Raw genomic sequence first — 24571 nt, 5'->3', positions numbered from 1 at the left:
TAATCGAATTAATGCTGAGAAATAAACAGCTGTGCTCGTGGATATCTTGTTTAATCGACCGTTTTAAGATTTGATTCCACTAACTCCTTCAGATCCATTTTTAGATTTTTATTTTAGACATCCAGATGTTTATTTCAAGGGTGCGTTTTAACTGCCTGTGAACCTGTACTACAGATTTATAGTGAAATTTAGTGTGAGAGTGTTTTTTTTGTGGACTTTTTCATCCTTCAAGAGATGTGTTAATGTTTAAAGAATATTGTTTGAAATATAATTTAAATGGCGAATCAACGTTCTCTTGGGGTTTTCTGCATCACCGGTTTAATCTGAGTGTTTTTGAGAGATGAACTTGAGGACCTCAGGAGGAGCACCAAATAACATGACCCACTTAATGTGTGTTTGTGCAGCATTGCTGTCCTCGTGGTGTGAGGATCTGGGTCGACTTCTTTTGCTGCGTCATCAGAAAAGCAGACAACCCGATCCACCAGTGGGGAAAAACCCGATGCAGGCCAACATCAACAACATGAAGCCGGCGCTCTCGCATGGGTCAGTGTCTCCCACACACACACACATTCATTCACACCGTTTTCCACACATTAACTGTCTACATCCTTTCATTATCTCCATAGTGATGCACCATTTCAATATGACTCCGTTTCCTGGCAACAAAACACCAATCAGCCGCCGGGTTCAGTCTCAGTGGTGACCACCGTATGGGGAGTGACCAATACGACACAGAGTCACGTAAGAATGCATTTAAATGTGTATTGTGTGATATTTAGGAGGATCTGTTGACAGAAATGCAATATCATATACATAACTATGTTTTCAGTGGTGTATAAAGACCTTACATAATGAACCGTTATGTTTTTATTACCATTTCTATCTATACACACCATGGGTCCCCTCACATTGAAATAGCCATTTTGCGCCGCCATGTTTCTACAGTAGCCAAAGTAGGACAAACTACAGAGCACGTTTCGTCACTATGTTGTTCTAGCTAAAGTCAGCGAATAAAACACTGACACAATGATGAACAAGTAACAATAATATTCACAATAACATATCGTTTTATTGAATAAAATAAGTAGATATAATTTCTTACTTTATCTTTGTAAAGAAACCTCGTTGCTTAACTGGCTAGTCTCTGCTGACGACGACATCACTTCCTGTCAGCCACCATAACTTCTGTTGGGTGCAATTCGCAACCTCACCACTAGATTCCGCTAGAAATTACACACTGCACCTTTAACAGCGTTCAGAGCACATGCTGCTGTTTGAGTCTGTGTCATAACTGTGTGTGTGTGTGTGTGTGTGTGTGTGTGTGTGTGTGTGTAGGTGTTGGGGAACCCCATGGCAAACCCAAACAGCCATATGAACCCCATGACTGGAGGGAACGGTGTTATGAACCCAGGACAGTTTAATGCACAGCAGCAGTTTTCCTCAAAGGTGAACCCGAACCAGGCCTACATGCAGCAGGAGATGTACGGGAGATCCGGCTATCCTGGAGGAGGAGGAGGGTTCGGGGGCAGGTCAGTGTCTCTCGCTTTTATTATTCATATAACTTTTAAAAAATGCCTGTAAAATTACACTTTACTATATATTCACATAGAAAACAGCTGTTTTGAATTGTAATAATATTTCACAATATTACTGTTTTTTTTGTTTTTTTTAATCAAATAAATGCAGCCTTGGACTTCTTTTAAAAACATTAAAAATCTTACCGATCCAAAACTTTTGACTGGTAGTGTATGTGAACAAATCAATGAGTAAAAACAGTTCTAAATACTCACTGTTGTTGTTTTGTTTTGTTTACAATTTATACAAATATAAAAAACACCAATTTATAAAAAGTAAAAAAATTCTATAAATTGTAGCTTTTTTTTCCAGAAATTTAGTGTTTTGTATTTTACTTTTTTTGTAAATCAAATGAAGGCATAAATTAATTAAAAATTAAATAAATGTATACAGTAATGCGCGTTACATACGCGTTATACAGTAAATTTCGTTTTTTTATGACTGAATTCCACGATTCCGTCCGTTAGGATGTGTTTACTGCGGTCCTGACCTCTCTCTCTCTTTCTCTCTCTCTCTCTCTCTCTCTCTCTCTCTCTCTCTCTCTCTCTCTCTCTCTCCTGCAGTTATGGGGGCGGTCCTAACCACTCAGGTGGGATGGGCCTGCCTTCACAGACACGCCCCCCTTCAGACTTCAGCCAACCAGCTGCCGCCGCCGCCGCTGCTGCCGTTGCTGCTGCTGCCGCTACGGCGACCGCTACTGCCACGGCAACGGTTGCCGCCCTACAGGAGACGCAACACAAGGACATGAGTCAATACGGCCCGGTGAGGGATCATCTATAATCCTGACACAATTATTTCTAAGTGAAAAGTTCAGTTTGAACCAAGCGGCAACCTTCCTGTCTCTCTCTTGAAACCAAGCGTGCCTCACAAGTGCTGAAAAGTGAAGCCAAAGCGTCTCGATCGCCCCCCGGTGGCTGGTTCCAGTAAAACTCATAAACCCCGCCCTCCCTATGAAGTCTAATGGGATGCAATGGAAACTAAACAATCCTTTTCTGTCATTTTAGGTAGTTTTTATCACGCTGATTTAAGTTTAAGTGTTAGTTTTTTTAAATAAGTTTGATCTTAGTTCGTTATTTGATGCTATTAAAACGGGAATGTGACGTCATGAGTGACAGCTGTGATTGACAGCTTCTCTAAACTAAGTCACTGAGGCACCAACAGACTTTTTTGGGGGATTTTCGGGAGGAGATTGGAGCTTCAGCTTTAATTTCTACATGTCCATAACTGTTTATTTCACACAGTAAACTTTGTACTAACCGTTTCTGCGAGAGTGAGGACCTTGATATCGCGACTGTCAGTGCCATATTAGGACTTTGGCAGCTTCACTTTTTTTCATCAATGGAAGAGAGTGAAGGGGCGTCATCCATCTTTTTTTACAGTCTATGCTTGAAACCAACACGCAAGTGACTTAAACTGCAATTCATCGACTGGCCACTAGAGACAGACTCCAAAAGAGAGTCAATCCCATAGAACCCCATGTTAATATGCCCAATTTTACAGCAGAAAAAAAATGTTTACAGCCTGGTGCAAAAAGTGGTTTTGGTCTATATAGCTAATTTAGCCCTTCATGACGACTGTGAGGAGGGTGAATTTTTTTATAACTCATCCGTTTAAATTATATTAAGCCTTAAAGTTCTGCATTATTAAGGGCGTGGCCACTTGAGTGACAGGTGGATTGCCGCTGATGTTCAATACTAGCCGCTTGTCTGCTGTCTGTTAGCGTCACATCACCTCAGCTAATCCGCCTCTTTGCACATTTTCGTTTTCGGGAGTGATGCGCTGCCAAGATGGCGACGGCCGGCCCCGCCCACTTTGGGCTTCAAAAATGCTCTTCAGAAACACTACGGGTGACGTCAAGGACACTACGCCTATATTTTTTTACAGTCTTTGGTTTGAACAAAGTGTTTTGTTTGTTTGTCTTCTAGATGTGTTCCTCCTTTCAGATGGGACCAAACCAGGCTTACAGCACTCAGTTTGTGAATCAGCCCGGTCCCCGGGGGCCCCCTGGCACCATGAGCATGGGTCAGCCTCGGGCACAGATGGGGTCATACGGGGGTCACACACAAAGGATGCCTCATCAGGGCTACGGGCCGCGGCCCATGCAGGGGGTGAAGAGACCGTATCCTGGAGAGGTGAGGAAACCTCATCTTAAGTCATGGACTGGTGTAATATGAACATATTTGCCAGAGCTATTTTGTGGTGTTTTTACCTGTAGTACTCATGCAACTAAAATCTCTGTAAACCAGAGTGTTCTTATCTGTGTATGATTTGAATGAAAGTGTGTGTTTTACTCTAGGGGAGCTACGGGCAGCAGTACGCACCAAACGGACAGTTCTCCTCTCCACAGGGGCAGTTCTCCTCTCCTCAGGGGCAGTTCTCCTCTCCTCAGGGGCAGTTCTCCTCTCCACAGGGGCAGTTCTCCTCTCCTCAGGGGCAGTTCTCCTCTCCTCAGGGGCAGTTGTCCTCTCCACAGGGGCAGTTCTCCTCTCCTCAGGGGCAGTTGTCCTCTCCTCAGGGGCAGTTCCCGAACCCCGTGGCCAGCAGAAGCCTCTCCTCGCCCCATTACCCCGCTCAGAGGACGCCGGCACAGTACCAGACCGGCAGCGTGGGACACTTATACAAGGTAACTATCATTATACTGCCTTCAAAGACAACTTATTTTAATAAAAAAATACCTTATTACAAAATAAATTAGTGGTGGAGAAAAAATCTATTCTGTTACAAATTGTGATTCTTCAGAAATTATTTTTTCAAATTTGTGGTTGATACAATAAAAAATAACTGTAATACTGGACTAAACACCGCTTGTTGGAGAGGAAAGGATACTGCTAGGCTCTAGTTCTACTTGTTAGCAGTATACACCCCTGGTTGTCGATCAGGACTCAAAGAATGAGGAGACTGGTGCTTCTTTCCGAAGTGTATTGAATAATAGTTTTATGGTCATATACTAATACTTTTAACACCAAAACGCCAACGAACATCCAAATAACAGGCAGGGAGATACTTCTAGGTGCAGTAATCTATAGTGATGCAGCAAGCGATAACAGTAATGCTTCCTACTGGAAGCATCGGGAATTGCACTCTAAAATAACTATCAAAATAAAAATCCCACAATAGAAGTCTTCTTTCACGGGAGCCTTTTATACAGCCGCCCCCAAAGGTGCTAGGCAACTTTGCTCCTACTAAAAGGCGACTTAACTTAAGGCAAGTTTACAGGACGGTTTCCGTCATCTGGCAGAGCTGGGAGGATCACCAGACGTGCTACTGGTCGAGTGTGAAGTGAAATTGGATCATTTGAAGAGCAAGCTGTTTCTGTAAGTCAGGAGCCATTTCAGCAAAAGCTTCTCTGAGCTCTCTTTCACCTCCTTTGAAGTTTGTTCCCTGGTCTGACCACAGTTACGCGGGTGTTTCCTACTGTGCAACAAATCGCCTAAGGGCCATCAGGAAGATCCAAGTGCACCGCTTTAGTTGTTAGACACTTGAAGATTATCCCCCAGTGTTTCTCTGTGCGTCTCCCAATCTTAATAAGCATTGGCCCAAAGCAGTCTACTCCACATCAGTAAAAAGGAGGTTTGTTGCGACGGAGACGGGCAGAAGGCAAGTCTGCCATCTTCGGAATAGTTGGCTATGCCTATACCTATTGGGTTTGATAATCTGCAAGATTGCTAGCTGAATCCACATAGCGCCAGGAACACTTCTCTGTCAGCTCTTAGATTTCGGCGACTCTATTGCCAACAAAGACTTTGTAGTGGCAGGATTCAGAGTTCAGCCAGGTAAGGACTGTCGACCAAGTGCCTGGCGGCCTCAGGGGTACACAGACTCTGAAGGCTGTTGTCAACATAAAAACATTTCTCCACTGAGAACCTGATGGACTACATATAGTGCCGAAGGGTAACACCTGCCATTCAAAGACTTTAGGAGGCTCATCCACATTCAGATTACGCCAAAGGAACCGCAGTAGGGGGCGATCTTCAGGAAGGAGGCAGGACATTGCCTTGATGGATGCTCCCTAAATCTGATGAGTACACCTAGCAATGATGCTCCAAGGGTAGGACCAGGCAACAGATACTGGTTGAGACTTTGCCAATGATATTGGTGGGAACAGTTGAAAACAACACAGGATTTCCAATTATGACTGACAAGGTGGTTGGGTATATACCAACATTCGTCAGAGTCTGTCTCCTTAGTTACTTCCTGGACAGCTCCTGTCTGCATGAGCTTCTCCATCTCTGCACTATAGGTCTTTGCTTTCACTGGATTCTTTAGCAAACACTTCTCGATACTGCGCAGATTTGGCATGACTGACTCCTTTGGGGCATGCAACTGAGGCATATCCTTCTGTCGTAGTAATGGCGTCCCCAGTCAAATAATTCCATTCACTTCTGTGCAGATGGTCATGGTTTCAAGTAACTTTAAAGCCTCCTGATCTTGTTTGGATCGAGTCACCTCTTTCTCATCCCTGTGTGGAACAGCTTCTATTTGCCAGAGTCTTTGGACATTCTTAAAGAGCTCATCTTGTGGTGGAAGGACAGATGTCAGTCGGCATTGTTGGGAGGACGCAGGTCACCTCATGAACGAAGCGGGGCCCTGGAGGGTCCGTCCCAGGCATGTGTGGACAGCAGCAGTTCCACCTGGAGAACCTAATCTGATAGGCTCAGTTGGTGTAATGAGATGTGGCTGATCTGACCCAATCAGGAGTAGAGGCTGAGCATCTTTCACCGGCAGGATGGGAAGACTGCGTAAGTGTTTATACTGCAGTTGATCAATGGGATAAGACTGCTGTGACAGATTAAGGCGATCTGCAGTGAAGGCATATTCAATCTTGTAACAGGTTTGAGGCTAATGGGTTGGGGATACTTGAAATGATATAGATGACCCATGAAGAACTTCAATGTCTAGTTGCACGGTGTGAAATGGGTGATCTTCAGGTGTACCCTGTATGCCTAGGGCTTTGGCAACAGTTGGGAGCTGGATGGTTTTCTCAGAGCTGTCATCCAGAAGCACAAAGGTGTCTAAAGTACGGTCTTCATAATGAAAATGTACAGGTACTACCTTGAGCATGACACGGGTCCCAACAACAGGTTTGTCCAGGTAAAATCTGTCTGAAGAGGAACTGGTAAGGCAACTCTTCTCAGCACTGACTGTATCCTCTTGGGAGGATCTAACATTTACATTGTGAAGAGGGCGAAGGTGTTTGCCTTGACACTGGTTACAGGGCTTCTTCAGGTCACACTGAGTAGCATCAGCCCTGAACTCCTCAGGAGGAAATCTCTACATCAAAGTCATGGCACCAGGTTTAATTTTGGAGCCAGTTTGAGAGATTATGTAAAGTAGGTACAGTTTCAGGTTGCCGAAACATGTGACGGCGGAACTCAGCTCACTGTTCAGAAGGAAGTTTGCTCAAAAGACGTGCGACATGTGACTCACAATTCAGTTCAATGCCACCTTCAGGTCCTAAAGTCTTCAGCAAACCCACCTATGATTGTACCTGAAGAGCGAACTTCTGGAATGAAACTGTATCCCTATGCTTTACATCAGGGACTTCCAGGATACTGGCAATTTTCCTCAAAGCTAGTTGGTGGGGCTGACCAAACTTCTCAATGAGGGCCACCATGGTGACAGTAAATGGGGTAGGAGAGTTCAAAAAAGCATCGGCAATCAGCTTAGCTTCATCCAACTTTAAGTGGTCCACAAGTATTTGATATTTAAAGAGTTCAGTCCCATCTTGAGGAAGCAGATTCTCAAAAGTGATTCAAAGTCTGGAATACTTGCTTGGATCTGGCCGGCTGAACTTGGGGGTAGTAGGGGTAGGCCCTCTATACACATACTCTGAGACTGAGGGGTGTGTTAAATGTGGCATGTTTGACCACAGGTGCTGGACGCCTCGACTAAGCTGGTATGGACCCAAGTCGGGGAGAAGAAACTGGAATTTGGGCACATAAGGGTTTCCGATAAGAGGTCTATGCAGCTGAGGATAATAACACTCTGAGGTCTTCAGGTGTTGGAGGCGGTGGTAGCACATCTGGATTTTGAGAGCAATACTGAGAATGGCGGTAGACCCATGAATAGAATAAAGCCCTTGAAAAATTTGGTACCTCTGGTTGGTATGTAGCTGTGTCAGGTTTCGTTAACTTTAGAGCAGGGTTCACCAATCTCGGTCCTGGAGGGCTGCTTTCCCTGCAGAGTTTAGCTCCAACACACCTGTTTGAAAGTTTCTAGTATGCCTAGTGAGACCTTGATTAGCTGGTTCAGGTGTGTTTAATTGGGGTTGGAGCTAAACTCTGCAGGACAGCGGCCCTCCAAGACCGAGATTGGTGAACCCTGCTTTAGAGCATCCATACCTCTTCTCAGTTCTGACTCGGGCAAGGTCGGGCTCTTCACCATCGGATGATGTGGCAAGCTCTGTCTGGTCTACACGACAGAAAGGAATGGATGGCAGTTGGGGTTCTGGTCGAGGACGATCATGGCTTTTAGTTGTGCTGAGGTCTGCTCTAAGGATTTGGGCAACTTTGACCCGTTCTTTGAACTCAGTACGAACTTCTTTCAACTCCATCAGGTCTGCACGAAAGGCTTGGTGTGATTGCAGAAGCTGTACGTTTTCTCTGCGAATGGCTTGGAGCTCATTATAGTATTCAGGCTCGGTGTAACGGTTCTGCTGGACTGATGTGAACGACTAAGGTAGGTTTTTGATGCACTCTGCATAACTGAAGCTTGGTGGTCTGAACCGAGGGCCTGTGCGAGGAGCAGCATCATCATAGAGGTAGTCAGGATGGTCCCATGATGACTGGAGAGGTGTCATGTGGGCAGGTACTTCCCAGGGTTGTGAGATAGCATGTTCACTTTCAAGTCTTGGAGTCGAACTGGTGGACGTGTTCGGCGTTTTGGTCTGGTTGCCCAATCTCAATCTCCTCATCGGACTCCCTGGTACCAGGAATGAACACTGCATCCGGCACGAAGGACCAGTTTGTTGGAGAGGAAAGGATACTGCAAGGCTCTAGTTCTACTTGTTAGCAGTATACACCCCTGGGTGTCGATCAGGACACAAAGAATGAGGAGACTGGTGCTTCTTTCCAAAGTGTATTGAATATTAGTTTTATGGTCATGTACTAATACTTTTAACACCAGAATGCCAACGAACTTCCAAATAACAGGCAGGGAGATACTTCTAGGTGCGCAGCTGCCTTTCTCTTAGTAATCTATATTGACGCAGCAAGCGATAACAGTAATGTTGTGAATTGAAGTATGTAAGCTGTTCCTTGTTCCGCATCTTAGGTCATTGTTTCAAGCTCTTTTTTCATGTTCTGGATTTTGTATTTTCATGTTGGCAATGTACCAATGTGTCTTTCTCTCCATCTCTACTACAGGAATCCGGTAATAACTTCAACACGGGGACCTTTCATTATAACCAGTCCAGCATGAACGCGGTATGTTGATCAGATGTTCAGTCAGAGGCAGGTTCAGATGTTTTTACCTGTAGTGACGTATGATATGTTGATGTGTTCGTAGCCTCCGCGGTCGATGGCTGGTTATCCTCACTCTCCGTTACCGGGAAACCCCACGCCCCCCGTGACTCCGGGAAATAGCATGCCACCGTATCTGTCACCAAACCAGGACATAAAGCCCCAGTTTCCTCCTGATATCAAACCCAACATAAATGCACTGCCGCCCCCTCCAGGTATGAGCCTCTTCCTGTGATGCTTTATGTCTTGTTTTCCTATCACAAATATTATGTCCTGTAAGGTTCACAGCAAAAACTGATTTTCTTATCTGATGAATATCATTTCCAAAAACGACGTTGACAGATGACAGATGTTTTGTTTTAAGTAGAAACTGACTTAATTTTTATACATATTTTTCAGAAAACAAGACTTAAGTATTTTCTTCCCCAGTAAATGTATCTTGATTTAAGAATGTTTAGATATTTGTACTAGAAAGCAAGACCAACATTTTAGAAAATTTTGTTTTATCATTTAAGATTTTTTTTTTTTTTTTGCAGTGCATATTAAAAACAATAACATGATCATGTCAACGTCTGTCATAATTTTCTAGATTATTTTTCCCCAGTAGCCACTGCAGTTTAATTTAGCTATAATGTTGCTATAAGCCCTAAATTCGTGAGTAATTCACAAATGAATAGATTGTTATATTTAAAGTTTAGTTTCAGTAAATGTTCGAAATGGAAATTTTAAGTTATTTGAGAAGAGCTTTTAACATCAGTCTGGACAAATAATAAAACAATATGCAACATTCATGTTAAGTAATCATTAGCTTGTCATCTGCATCTTGTTTCCTAGGTAACCCTAACGAGGAGCTGCGCCTGATGTTCCCGGTTCGGGACGGTGTGGTTCTGGACTCGTTCAGACTCGAACACAACCTGGCCGTCAGTAATCACATCTTCCACCTGCGGCCCACCGTCCACCAGACGCTCATGTGGAGGTGAGACGCCGGCACACACACACACACACACACACACACACATGCTGCTACCTTCGCATTTTTCTAAATTAATACAATTTAAAAATTCATTACAAGATATGTCTGAGGAAAATCAATGCAAAAGACATGCGACTTTAAATTGTCACAGTGATGAAAAGGCAATCTTAAAAATGTTGCGATTTGATGAAATAAAAAGTAATTGTAGTACTGGACTAAACACGACTGTTTTAATTTATTATACTTTTTAAAATTATTATAATAATAAAATGAAAAATTATTTATTGTAGTTAATTCTAATAAATTGATGAAAAAATCATTTATACCGTAAAAAGTAACTGTAATATAATACTGTAATTATAATTGTTTTAATTATTTTATTATAATAACGAAATGAAAATTAGTTAATATTATAGTTAATTCTAATAAATTGATGATAAAATAATTGATACAATTCAAAACCTGTACTGTTTTATTTATTCTAATTTTATTGTATTATAATAATAAAAGTAATAATTTATTACATTATTTTATATTATGTATATATTTTATTAAAGTATATTTTATATAATATTTTTATTTCATTATTACAGCACTTTATAATTTTAACTTTATAATTTAAAAAAATATATAATTACATTTTTAAAGTGGTTAAGCTGAAATAAACATCCTGGTCATTGAGAGTCAATATGTATAAAATGCATAAAAAATATTGTATTATCAAATTGAGAGGTCTATGGGAATTTATAAGCACCCTACTATCACATAAACGTACACATACTCACACACATGTATAAACATTCAAACACCCACACAAAGACTTCATATTCACATCCGTGTGTGTGTGTCAGGTCTGATCTGGAGCTTCAGTTCAAGTGTTATCATCATGAAGACAGACAGATGCACACTAACTGGCCGGCGTCGGTGCAGGTCAGCGTCAACGCCACTCCTCTCACCATCGAACGGGGCGACAACAAGACTTCCCACAAAGCGCTGCACCTGAAGCACGTGTGTCAGCCGGGCCGCAACACCATCCAGATCACAGTGTCGGCCTGCTGTTGTGTGAGTTTACACACACACTAGGGATGCACCGATATGAAAATTTTGTCCGATACGGATAATTCTTTATATTTAAAAGCCGATAACCAATATATATCGGCGGATAAATCTTAATCCAGGTTTTTATATCATTTTTGAGAGCCTGATTACAAAAACAAAAGTCTCATCATTACAATCCATGTCCCAAACATAATGTTCTCATTATAATTTTATGTAGCCGATATGATGATTGACATGTTTTCCTTTTTGAAGTGATTCAAATCATATTTCAGGCAATTCAAAACCATCATGTTGAACATTATGTATCTGAAGTGTCTCAGCTGAAGGAAATAATACATTATTTATCGCCTTTAATATATCGGACAAATTTTTTTATCGATAACGATATCATTAAAAGTGAACATATATCAGCCGATACCGATATGGTGGCCGATATATCGTGCATCCCTAACACACACACACACATCCTCGAGTGCTCGTCAGCTGAGCGTGGTGTGAGTGTTTATCGTCTGTTCTCTCTGCAGTCGCACCTGTTTGTCCTTCAGCTGGTTCACCGGCCGTCGGTTCGATCGGTTCTGCAGGGGTTACTGAGGAAGAGACTCCTCACTGCTGAACACTGCATCACTAAAGGTAACACTAGCGCTTCAGTCTGTCTGTATTTCTGTTGGTCAGGTGCAGTGATCAGTGTTGTGATTACGTGTGTCTTCAGTGAAGAGGAACTTCAGCAGTGTGGCCGTGTCTGTGGCCGGTGCCGGACTGAACGCTGACGATGGGGTGGAGCAAACGGCCATCAAAGTGTCTTTAAAGTGTCCAATCACGTTCCGGCGTATTCAGCTGCCGGCGAGAGGTCATGACTGCAAACATGTGCAGGTCAGGAAGACTTTTAAACAGCTTAAACACCGGCTTTGATATCTAAAGCATGGGCCGCAGGGGGCCTGGTTTTATAAAATGTATTTTTAGGGCTGTGAAAGTCAACTGTAAATCTGCACGGGAACTATATTTATTGTGAAAATCACTACATATACATTTGAATTGAATTTTAAAAGGTCAAATTTAAAGGTTGATGCATCCAGAATGAGTCTAAAAGAGGGGAGAAAAAAGACACATACAGTAAATAATGGAACGTCAGGATTTTAAATATAAAAAATATGTATATATAAAAGTAAATTATTTAAATTTGTAAAAAATTCTCACACAGTATAAATTAGTATTTATATATGAAAATGCACTAGTGATTTTTTTGTTTTTTTTTAAAGAAGTCTCTTATGCTCACCAAGGCTCCATTTATTTGATAAAAAATACATTAAAAACCATAGTATTTTTACAATTTAAAACAGCTGTTTTCTATGTGAATATTATTGTAAAGTGTAATTTATTCCTGTGATCAAAGCTGAATTTTCAGCATCATTATTCCATGATCCTTCAGAAATCACTCTAATATGATGATTTGATGCTCAAGAAACATTTATGATTATTATCAATGTTCAAAACAGTTCATATTTTTGTCGAAACCTTCATTCATGTATTTTTTGATGAATAGAAAGCATTTATTTGAAATATAAATATCTTGTAACATTATAAATGTCTTTACTGTCACTTTTAAGTTACTGCATCCTTGCTGATTAAAATGCATGCTCCACTTATATTTTAGAAATGTGTCTCTCACGGAGGGATCCTCATATTTGACATCAGAAAGTTTGAAAACCAATGTAATGTCTTGTTGTGTTAATGTTGCAGTGCTTTGACCTGGAGTCGTATTTAGAGCTGAACTGTGAGCGCGGCACATGGAGATGTCCGGTGTGCAAGTAAGAACCAGTCAGTCCTGAGATCACCTCTGAGATGTTTAAATTGTGCAGATCTGATCTTCTGTTTCTCTTCTTCAGTAAATCCGCTCTGTTAGAAGGTCTGGAGGTGGACCAGTACATGTGGGGGATCTTAAACTCTCTTCAGAAGTAAGTCTGTCCTGGTTCCGGCTTAAAACAGTTAGGTTACTTTTGGCTTTGTAAGTTTGTGCAGTTTGGAAAAGCCTTGAAACAAACCAAACCGTCTGCTTTTAGATGTCACTAGACTATGGAAGCTTGTTTCCGCCACAGAGTGAAAAATAAAAAAGGTAATTGCGACGTTTTAATCTCACAATTCTGACTTTTTATCTCAGAATTACGTGATATAAAGTCGCAATTGCAGGTTATAAAGTCAGAATTATGTGATATAAAGTCGCAATTGCAGGTTATAAAGTCAGAATTATGTGATATAAAGTCGCAATTGTGTTAAGTCAAAAATGCATGATATAAAGTCGCAATTGCGTGTTATAAAGTCAGAATATTGAGATATAAACTATTCTGAGGAAAGAAAAAAAAAGTGTCATTCTTTTCCTTAGAATTGGACTTTATATCTCACAATTCTGAGAAAAGATGTCAGAATTGCGAGATATAAACTCGCAATTATGTGTTATAAAGTCAGAATTGCGTGAAATAGTCGCAATTGCGTGAAATAAAGTCGCAATTGCGTGTTATAAAGTCAGAATTGCGTGTTATAAAGTCAGAATTGCGAGGTATAAAGTCAGAATTGCGAGTTATAAAGTCAGAATTGCGTGTTATAAAGTCAGAATTGCGAGGTATAAAGTCAAAATTGCGTGATATAAAGTCAGAATTGCGAGGTATAAAGTCAGAATTGCGTGAAATAGTCGCAATTGCGTGAAATAATGTCGCAATTGTGTGTTATAAAGTCAGAATTGCGAGATATAAAGTCAGAATTGCGAGATATAAAGTCAGAATTGCGAGATATAAAGTCGCAATTGCGTGATATAAAGTCAGAATTGCGAGATATAAAGTCAGAATTGCGAGGTATAAAGTCAGAATTGCGTGATATAAAGTCGCAATTGCGTGTTATAAAGTCAGAATTGCAAGATATAAAGTCAGAATTGCGAGATATAAAGTCAGAATTGCGAGATATAAAGTCAGAATTGCGTGATATAAAGTCAGAATTGCGAGATATAAAGTCAGAATTGCGTGATATAAAGTCAGAATTGCGAGGTATAAAGTCAGAATTGCGTGATATAAAGTCGCAATTGCGTGTTATAAAGTTAGAATTGAGAGATATAAAGTCAGAATTGCGTGATATAAAGTCAGAATTGCGTGATATAAAGTCAGAATTGCGTGATATAAAGTCAGAATTGCGTGATATAAAGTCAGAATTGCGTGATATAAAGTCAGAATTGCGTGATATAAAGTCAGAATTGCGAGGTATAAAGTCAGAATTGCGAGGTATAAAGTCAGAATTGCGTGATATAAAGTCAGAATTGCGAGATATAAAGTCAGAATTGCGAGGTATAAAGTCAGAATTGCGAGGTATAAAGTCAGAATTGCGTGATATAAAGTCAGAATTGCGTGATATAAAGTCAGAATTGCGTGATATAAAGTCAGAATTGCGTGATATAAAGTCAGAATTGCGAGGTATAAAGTCAGAATTGCGAGGTATAAAGTCAGAATTGCGAGGTATAAAGTCAGAATTGCGTGATATAAAGTCAGAATTGCGAGATATAAAGTCAGAATTGCGAGGTATAAAGTCAGAATTGCGAGGTATAAAGTCAGAATTGCGTGATATAAAGTCAGAATTGCGAGGTATAAAGTCAGAATTGCGTGATATAAAGTCAGAATTGCGTGATATAAAGTCAGAATTGCGTGATATAAAGTCAGAATTGCGTGATATAAAGTCAGAATTGCGAGGTATAAAGTCAGAATTGCGAGGTATAAAGTCAGAATTGCGTGATATAAAGTCAGAATTGCGAGATATAAAGTCAGAATTGCGAGGTATAAAGTCAGAATTGCGTGATATAAAGTCAGAATTGCGTGATATAAAGTCAGAATTGCGAGGTATAAAGTCAGAATTGCGTGATATAAAGTCAGAATTGCGTGATATAAAGTCAGAATTGCGTGATATAAAGTCAGAATTGCGTGGTATAAAGTCAGAATTGCGTGATATAAACTCGCAATTATGTGTTATAAAGTCAGAATTGCGTGAAATAGTCGCAATTGCGTGAAATAATGTCGCAATTGCGTGTTATAAAGTCAGAATTGCGTGATATAAAGTTAGAATTGCGAGGAATAAAGTCAGAATTGCGAAATGTAAACTCACAATTGTGAGATAAAAAGTCGCAATTATCTTTTAAGATGTTTTATTCTGTGGCGGAAACAAGCTTCCATACTGGACTGTACGGCTGCCCTCCACTAAAGATTTTACTAGTTGACTAGAAGTCGTTAATGTTAGCCATTAGTCGACTAATCATGTGTTTATATTAAAAAGCCATAAATCATAATAATGCGCCTTTAATTGCCTATATAAAATACGTATAGCCTTATCAGTGCACAAATTCAAACATAAAGCTCCGGCAAACGTAATGATTAACAATGTTTAAAAAACAAAACAAGAGAAGACTGTCTAAACATTTGAATCATTTATTGGTAATGTTTTCTGTGTTTTCGGCTGCAGAGATCAACGATGCTGACTCGTCATCTCCGCAGGTGTAGAGTAGACGCGGAGAATATTTATTTTCCATTGGAATCTGTTCATTCAAATGTAAAAATGTCAAGCTTTCTCTAGATAGATTTCTCATGTCTGTGAGACAAGTGTACGCTGAGTTTCGATTCATTTATGTGATGTGCTGAAGTTCAAGACCGAATAGACAGAAAGCGCCGTTATTTTACAAAAGCACAACGTTTTGTTGTTATTGTGAGTTTACAAAAATAAAAGTAGACCCTTTACAGTTTGCATTACTCTTATGACCAAAAATGACGGGGAATTTTAAGTTAAAGTGATTGGCTCTCCACACAAATACTTGGATATACGCCTAATAATAGCGCACATTTGTCTAGGTTAACATTAGAGCGAGCGGCTTCTGCTTCTACTTGCATGTTTTAAGTGATAAGCCATATTTGAGGTCGAGGAATGATAGGCGTATGTTTGGACGATCTGTCCGTTACAGCCTGCGTGATTTCACTTTTTCATTTTCGAGTTTTAAACTAAACGACTAATACAATTTTGGTCGACTAAGCCTTTTCTAGTCGGCTAATGGTTGTTTGACTATTAGGGGTCAGCGCTACTAGACTGATCCTCTTTCAGCTCAGAGTTCGAGGAGGTCATGATAGACCCGTCGTGCAGCTAAATAGTCACACTTGCATTGTTCGCATTGGAAATTAATGGGAAATTAATTTCCTCTAGTGGAAGCGTTTGGTACTGCGGCCAAACAAAATCTCACTGAAAGGTCATTTTTTTAGATTTGTTTAGATTTATGGATTTTTTTTTTTTTTTTTTTTCAGTTTTAGAGTGAAATGTGTTTTTATATTTCATATAAAATGAAAATATTTTTACTTTTGTGCATTTTTCATAACAAGAAATGTACATTTCACTTTTTAAAACTTGTCACTTCAGCAATAATCTGTCAAGTGTCTTCTCTAAAAAGAGAGCAAGTTTCAGTCTGTACTACAAAACATTTAGGATTTACGGGTTTAAAATTTCATTTTCAGGTCAATGCTCAAAAAGTTATTAAATGGATTATAACTATTACAGATAATTTAGTACCATAAACCTTACGGTTAGTGGACTATTAGGGGTCAGTGCTACTAGACTGATCACTGATCCTCTTTCAGCTCAGAGTTCGAGGAGGTCATGATAGACCCGTCGTGCAGCTGGAGGCCGATCCAGATCAAATCTGAGCCGCACATAAAAGAAGATCCGGACGGGCCGATGTCCAAGCGCTTCAAAACCACCAGTCCCAGTCAGACGGTGCTGCCCAACGTGACGGACATGATCGCTCAGCTCGGCCCGGGAGCGTCTCCATATCCCAACCAGAACCAGCAGAGCAACAGCACTAACCAGTTCAACAGCCCAGGTGCATCCCACTGAATTACCCACAATGCACCTTTATTGATATAGTGCTTTTTACAATATAGATTGTTTCAAAGCAGCTTTACAGAGATAATAATGCAACAAAGTTTGTTTCCAGAAGAAAATAGCATCACAGTTCAGCTTAAATAAGCTCAGTGGCTCATTTTTGTTGTAAAAAAGTTATTAATTTGGTTAATTTATATATATGTGTGTATATATATATATATATATATATATATATATATATATATAGCCGTTTTGGAGAAAACAATGATGTTCAGCTCAGTTTATCTGCCGTCTCTATAATAACACTAATCAAACAACAAAAGACAAAGAGAAAATTCACTCGTTCTGACTGATTAACTTTTGTAATTATATTTGTAATGTATGTTTTAGTTTCAGATTCACTTATTAAAGACATGCACTGACTGGCTGTGTTCGCATTTATTTCTGCTGCATGATACTCTTATTAAATTAATCCTTATCGAGTAAAAATGTCCAGAGCTTATCATCGTTATCGATGTAAATTTTATCGCGATCTCAATATGGTTTTGTCTATCGTCCAGCTGTGTTGCACTATGTCACCTCTGTGATTGGTTTTACCAGGCAACAGTTACCAGGGCCACAGTAAGTTTGGTGACTATCCCCATGGCAACCCTGCAGCATCATCAGTTAGTGAGTTCATCCAGGGGTCGCAGCTGTCACGCCCCCCCGTTGACCTTCCGACCTCTGGGAGCGGCCTGGCACACACACTACACGACACGGTGAGTCTCAGTGACCTTTAACTAACAACATAAAGACCGTCTGATTGATGTAAAATTACCAATCAGTAAGTGTGAGCGAGTGTGTGAGGGAGTGTGTGAGTGTGTGAGTGTGTGAGTGAGTGAGTGAGTGTGTGAGTGTGTGAGTGAGTGTGTGAGTGTGTGAGTGTGTGAGTGTGTGAGTGTGTGTGTGAGTGTGTGAGTGTGCGAGTGAGTGAGTGAGTGAGTGTGTGTGTGAGTGAGTGAGTGTGTGAGTGAGTGTGTGAGTGAGTGAGTGTGTGAGTGAGTGTGTGAGTGAGTGAGTGTGCGAGTGAGTGAGTGTGCGAGTGAGTGAGTGTGAGTGAGTGTGAGTGAGTGTGTGAGTGAGTGTGTGAGTGTGTGAGTGAGTGAGTGAGTGTGCGAGTGAGTGTGCGAGTGAGTGTGTGTGCGAGTGAGTGAGTGTGTGTGTGAGTGAGTGAGTGTGTGAGTGAGTGTGCGAGTGAGTGAGTGAGTGAGTGTGTGTGTGAGTGAGTGTGTGAGTGTGTGAGTGAGTGTGTGAGTGAGTGTGTGAGTGAGTGTGTGAGTGAGTGTGTGAGTGAATGAGTGAGTGTGCGAGTGAGTGTGCGAGTGAGTGTGTGTGCGAGTGAGTGTGCGAGTGAGTGTGCGAGTGAGTGTGCGAGTGAGTGTGCGAGTGAGTGAGTGTGCGAGTGAGTGAGTGTGTGAGTGAGTGTGAGTGAGTGTGTGAGTGAGTGAGTGAGTGAGTGAGTGTGCGAGTGAGTGTGCGAGTGAGTGTGTGTGCGAGTGAGTGTGCGAGTGAGTGAGTGTGTGTGTGAGTGAGTGAGTGTGTGAGTGAGTGTGCGAGTGAGTGAGTGAGAGTGTGTGTGTGAGTGAGTGTGTGTGTGAGTGTGTGAGTGAGTGTGTGAGTGTGTGAGTGAATGAGTGAGTGTGCGAGTGAGTGTGCGAGTGAGTGTGTGTGCGAGTGAGTGTGCGAGTGAGTGTGCGAGTGAGTGTGTGTGCGAGTGAGTGTGCGAGTGAGTGTGTGAGTGATTGTGCGAGTGAGTGAGTAATTGTGCGAGTGAGTGTGTGAGTGATTGTGCGAGTGATTGTGCGAGTGAGTGAGTAATTGTGCGAGTGAGTGTGCGAGTGATTGTGTGAGTGAGTGCGAGTGAGTGAGTGTGTGAGTGAGTGTGCGAGTGAGTGAGTGAGTGAGTGTGTGAGTGAGTGTGTGAGTGAGTGTGTGAGTGATTGTGTGTGTGAGTGAGTGAGTGTGCGAGTAAGTGTGCGAGCGAGTGAGTGAGTGTGCGAGTGAATGAGTGTGCGAGTGTGTGTGCGAGTGAGTGTGTGTGCGAGTGAGTGTGCGAGTGAGTGAGTGTGCGAGTGATTGTGCGAGTGAGTGAGTGTGCGAGTGAGTGTGTGAGTGATTGTGCGAGTGAGAGTAATTGTGCGAGTGAGTGCGTGTGCGAGTGAGTGTGTGAGTGAGTGTGTGAGTGAGTGTGCGAGTGATTGTGCGAGTGATTGTGCGAGTGAGTGAGTAATTGTGCGAGTGAGTGTGCGAGTGATTGTGTGAGTGAGTGTGCGAGTGATTGTGCGAGTGAGTGTGCGAGTGATTGTGTGAGTGAGTGTGCGAGTGATTGTGCGAGTGAGTGTGCGAGTGATTGTGTGAGTGATTGTGCGAGTGATTGTGCGAGTGAGTGTGCGAGTGAGTGAGTGTGTGTGTGTGTGTGAGTGTGTGAGTGAGTGTGAGTGATTGTGCGAGTGAGTGTGCGAGTGAGTGAGTGTGTGAGTGTGCGAGTGAGTGTGCGAGTGAGTGTGCGAGTGAGAGTGCGAGTGAGTGTGCGAGTGAGTGTGAGTGAGTGTGCGAGTGAGTGATTGTGTGAGTGAGTGAGTAATTGTGCGAGTGAGTGTGCGAGTGAGTGTGTGAGTGATTGTGCGAGTGAGTGTGCGAGTGAGTGTGTGAGTGAGTGAGTGAGTAATTGTGTGAGTGAGTGAGTGTGCGAGTGAGTGAGTGTGCGAGTGAGTGTGTGAGTGATTGTGCGAGTGAGTGTGCGAGTGAGTGAGTGAGTGAGTGTGTGAGTGAGTGTGTGAGTGAGTGTGCGAGTGAGTGTGCGAGTGAGAGTGCGAGTGAGTGAGTGATTGTGCGAGTGAGTGATTGTGTGAGTGAGTGAGTAATTGTGCGAGTGAGTGTGTGAGTGATTGTGCGAGTGAGTGTGCGAGTGAGTAATTGTGCGAGTGAGTGAGTGTGCGAGTGAGTGTGTGAGTGATTGTGCGAGTGAGTGTGTGAGTGAGTGTGTGTGAGTGTGTGAGTGAGTGTGCGAGTGAGTGTGCGAGTGAGAGTGCGAGTGAGTGAGTAATTGTGCGAGTGAGTGAGTGTGCGAGTGAGTGTGTGAGTGAGTGTGCGAGTGAGTGTGTGAGTGAGTGAGTAATTGTGCGAGTGAGTGAGTGTGCGAGTGAGTGTGAGTGATTGTGCGAGTGAGTGTGCGAGTGAGTGTGCGAGTGAGTGAGTGTGTGAGTGAGTGTGCGAGTGAGTGTGCGAGTGAGTGTGCGAGTGAGTGTGTGAGTGAGTGAGTAATTGTGCGAGTGAGTAATTGTGCGAGTGAGTGAGTGTGCGAGTGATTGTGCGAGTGAGTGTGCGAGTGAGTGAGTGTGTGTGTGTGAGTGTGTGAGTGAGTGTGTGAGTGAGTGTGTGAGTGAGTGTGCGAGTGAGTGTGCGAGTGAGTGTGCGAGTGAGTTAGTGTGCGAGTGAGTTAGTGTGCGAGTGAGTGAGTGTGCGAGTGAGTTAGTGTGTGAGTGAGTGTGTGAGTGATTGTGCGAGTTAGTGTGCGAGTGAGTGAGTGTGTGTGTGTGAGTGTGTGAGTGAGTGTGCGAGTGAGTGTGCGAGTGAGTGTGCGAGTGATTGTGCGAGTGAGTGTGCGAGTGAGTGAGTGTGTGTGTGTGAGTGTGTGAGTGAGTGAGTGTGCGAGTGAGTGTGCGAGTGAGTGTGCGAGTGAGTGTGCGAGTGAGAGTGCGAGTGAGTTAGTGTGCGAGTGAGTGAGTGTGCGAGTGAGTGAGTGTGCGAGTGAGTGTGCGAGTGAGAGTGCGAGTGAGTTAGTGTGCGAGTGAGTGAGTGTGCGAGTGAGTGAGTGTGCGAGTGAGTTAGTGTGTGAGTGAGTGAGAGTGCGAGTGAGTTAGTGTGTGAGTGAGTGAGTGTGCGAGTGAGTGAGTGTGCGAGTGAGTGTGGTTTATAACCTAAGTGAAGCATTGACAATACTGACATGTTGTGCATCTTTTCATGTCTTTTCACATTTTTTCATGTATATTTTCTGATTTCTGTTCTTCAGACGCCTCACCCCCTCAACGCAGTTCAATCCCACAATCCCCTGCAGCACAGTATGCGTGGGCCGCCCAGCACTCAGCGGTTACATCACAACGCCCCGCCCCTCCCCTGCAGGCCGACGCCCACCCAGCAAAGCTCCGCCCCCAGCAGACACATGACCACAGAGATGACCTTTAACCCCTCGCCGGGTAACATGGAGGGTCAGAGCAGCGCAGACGTACGCGAGGCGTCTTTAGATGTGAGTTCAGACTGATTCGTGGACACAAATTATTATTATTATTTCCGTGATATTAACCGTGATATTGATGTGATTGTTTTTCCTCCTCCAGCTGCTGCCAGACCTGATGAATCCCGATGATCTTCTGTCATACCTGGATCCTCCTGAGCTTCCCAACAGCAGCAGCGACGACCTGCTGTCTCTCTTCGAGAACAACTGAGACCGATACACCCTCGACTAGCAGCTCCTCCGTACTTGACAAACACAAATGCACTTACCGTCGTTTCCTCTTCCTGTACAGATTTTAAAACCAGCGTGAACAGACGCGACCGCAGAGGTTGTGCTACACACAATCATTCATCAGTTTCAGGTCTTAACATCAGTTTACTACAGTAGGTAACATGAAAAATACTTCTAGAGCATTTAGTTATCTTAGTTAAGTTTAATTTCAACATTCGCTAATACATTATGAACCCTCTGATGCTCTTCGGTCAATTTTGAAAGTATTATTTTTTTGTCATCAGACTAGTACGAAACTTGGAAAAGGTTTTGTTGTGTGAACACAAAAAAAATTGTTCAAAAATGTTAAATGGTCCGGAAAAATTAGTCACACTTGTATTGTTCGCGGTCGAAAATGAGCACATTGGAAATGAATGGGAAAATAATTTCCTCTAGTGGAAGCGTTTGGTACTGCGGCCAAACACAATCTCACTGAAAGCTCGTTTTTTAAAATATCAACCTCAAATTAGGAACAAAACTTGTTTAGATTTATGGCTTTGATTTTCTCACAGTTTAGAGTAAAATGTGTCTTTTATATTTCATATAAAAAATATTATTTTTGTGCATTTTTTATAACAATAAACGTAAAATTCTATAACTTTTTTTTAAGTTCACTTTTTAAAGCTTGTGTCACTTTAATAATCTGCCAAGTTTCTTCTCTAAAAAAAAAAGAGACCAAGTTTAAGTCTGCGCTACAAAACATTCAAGATTTACGAAAGTTTAAGTTGAAAATTTCATTCTTTTAGGTCTATGCTCAAAAAAGTGATTAAATGGATTATAACTACTGCATAAATATAATTTAGTACCATTAAATCCCCTTTTTGAAAAACGAAATATTAAATAAAAATATTAGAAAACTAAAACAATACAATACAATGCAATATTTATTTATAAAGCACATTTAAAAACAACCAAGGCTGACCAAAGTGCTGTACAGAACAGAAAAAAACAAAAACAATAAAGTAACACAAAACAATAAATAAGCAATAATCATATCTGAATCAAGGAGTATTAAAAGCACAAGAAAATAAATAAGTCTTTAAAGAAGATTTGAAGGTGGAAACAGAGGGAGCTAATCTAATGTAGAGAGGTAGACTGTTCCAAAGTTGTTCAGGGCTTTATAAACAAATAATACAATGTTAAAATCAATTCTAAATTTGACAGGTAGCCAGTGCAGTTTGGATAAGATAGGGGTGATGGACTCATACTTGCGGGTCGCAGTGAGGAGTTCTGCACCAGCTGTAGACGAGAGAGGGAAGACTGAGAGACACCACAGTAAAGTGAATTACAATAGTCTAGTCGAGATGTTACGAAAGCATGAATCTCTGTTTGGAAATTACTCTGAGTTAAAAAAGGTTTCACTTTAGAGAGTTGGCGAAGGTGAAAAAAGCATGATTTTACAACAGTACTGGGGCCGTATTCACAAAGAATTTTAAGGCTAAAAGTAGCTCCTAACTGGCGAATTTAGGAGCAACTCCTAAAAATAATGGGCGTGTCACTCGTAACTTTAGGACTTCTAATTTGTTTGACTAAGAGTAATTCACGAAGCATTTTAGCCCTAAAAGTAGCACCTAAGCCTGGGACAGCTTAAAAGAAGTCGAGAGGACTCCTAACTCACTAAGACCTTCACAAACCGCTTTTTGTGGCATTTCACGCTGCGATGTTTTGAAATGCGTGTGCGGCGCTACAGGAGCTTCCAATCGCGAGGGAACAATTCTGCATTGTAGGCATAACTAGGGATGCAATAACGCCACCAACAACAACCAAAACTAGGCTACTCATTGCATGTAAACTAAGTGTAACGTTTCATTGTGAATCAAATTAAAATGTTCTTCTCTTTGCAAACATAGGCAGAGGCATATAGTGACAGATTAATTCAATAATGTTGCAAAGATATTGCATCAGTCCATATGTTTCATTAGGCTACTAGTTTTACTCTTTATTAATTTAGGCTATTTATTCAGTTATTCATCATCTTCCGTCCTTCGCACTACTTGTGTAGCGCACGCATTCTCAGACCTGTCACCTGTCACTCATCATCGTAGGGGAGGTGTTTGGAATCATTCCCGCGTTACAATCATCAGCCAATCACGGTGGTCACTTCAGTCAAGCTCGTGCATGAGTAATGACGTCATCCATAGCAACGAAGACTCACTCTTAGTTTAGGAGTTGTCATTTTTCTTTACTAAGAGTAGGTCTGAAAGGTGTTGTGAATAACTTCTAAGAGAAAACTCCTAGCTAAAATATTTTAGTGCGATATAGGAGTACTCCTAGTGGTGAGATACAATGCTTTGTGAATACGGCCCCAGATCAGTTTCTCAAAGTTTAGGTTGTGATCAAACAGAAAGCCCATTGAGTTTCATATGGGGCGAGAGAACCACGGTCAACATCAAGCACACAGGTTTCCTTGGGCCCAAATAGAATTATTTCATTTTTATTTTCGTTTAAATTTAGAAAATGACTTGAAAGCCAAAGCTTAAGGTCATTTAAACAGGCCAACAGGAGTTGTAAACCATTTTTATCGTTATGTTTTAAAGGAAAATAGATGTGTGTCATCAGCATATAGATGAAAGGATATGCATACATCCTTGATCCTTTTGCATTTTGTGAATGCAAAACATAGTGCATTCATTTCATTTAATTAAATACATTTGAAAAATCATTTTTGACCGCCACGCGAGCAGCATCAGAGGGTTGTTAAAATCATGTAACTAACGTTAACAAAGTAACAAAAGTATTGCTTATTAACCAATGTTAACTAACAGAACCTTATAGTAAAGTGTTACCCAGATACCTTATTCTAATCAGTCAAAATTACAAAGCATTTCCATTATCATAAAGTTAGCGCAGCCTCTGCGCGTCCAAGGAAAGTGGAGCTGAAATGAACTTTGTCTTTTTTACCACATGAGAGTGAAATATATGAGCAAGCGTTTTTTCTACTGGCTTTGATTTTGATATGAAGAAGCAGACCAACATCCGTCCGCTGTCGTTTTAGTTTCAGCAGATTCTCACTAACATCTCATATTCAGAACTATCCGCACTATTTGCAAACGTAAAGGGAAAAAAGGAAAT

General features: G+C 41.5%; 1 protein-coding gene across 1 annotated transcript in view; it reads left to right on the top strand.

The window, feature by feature from the left end:
- LOC307146864 (zinc finger MIZ domain-containing protein 1) overlaps window positions 1-24476 on the top strand; it is a 59596-nt gene extending 35120 nt beyond the window's left edge. The window contains exons 6-23 of the mRNA XM_079851174.1: window positions 405-543; window positions 627-741; window positions 1336-1529; window positions 2139-2337; window positions 3501-3707; window positions 3872-4198; window positions 8940-8999; window positions 9082-9250; window positions 9870-10011; window positions 10860-11070; window positions 11592-11697; window positions 11777-11937; window positions 12805-12872; window positions 12951-13019; window positions 16713-16954; window positions 17557-17714; window positions 21008-21241; window positions 21333-24476. Of these exons, the coding sequence (XP_079707300.1) occupies window positions 405-543; window positions 627-741; window positions 1336-1529; window positions 2139-2337; window positions 3501-3707; window positions 3872-4198; window positions 8940-8999; window positions 9082-9250; window positions 9870-10011; window positions 10860-11070; window positions 11592-11697; window positions 11777-11937; window positions 12805-12872; window positions 12951-13019; window positions 16713-16954; window positions 17557-17714; window positions 21008-21241; window positions 21333-21440 (2909 nt within the window). The 3' untranslated portion in view covers window positions 21441-24476. The remainder of the gene's footprint in view (window positions 1-404; window positions 544-626; window positions 742-1335; window positions 1530-2138; window positions 2338-3500; window positions 3708-3871; window positions 4199-8939; window positions 9000-9081; window positions 9251-9869; window positions 10012-10859; window positions 11071-11591; window positions 11698-11776; window positions 11938-12804; window positions 12873-12950; window positions 13020-16712; window positions 16955-17556; window positions 17715-21007; window positions 21242-21332) is intronic.
- Window positions 24477-24571: the final 95 nt, after the last annotated feature.

This window comes from Squalius cephalus (assembly GCF_949319135.1).
Source record: "Squalius cephalus genome assembly, chromosome: 19".
In the NCBI taxonomy this organism is placed as follows: Eukaryota; Metazoa; Chordata; class Actinopteri; order Cypriniformes; family Leuciscidae; genus Squalius; species Squalius cephalus.
The sequence above is the reverse complement of the archived record's forward strand: the minus strand, read 5'-3'. Positions and strand labels throughout refer to the sequence as shown.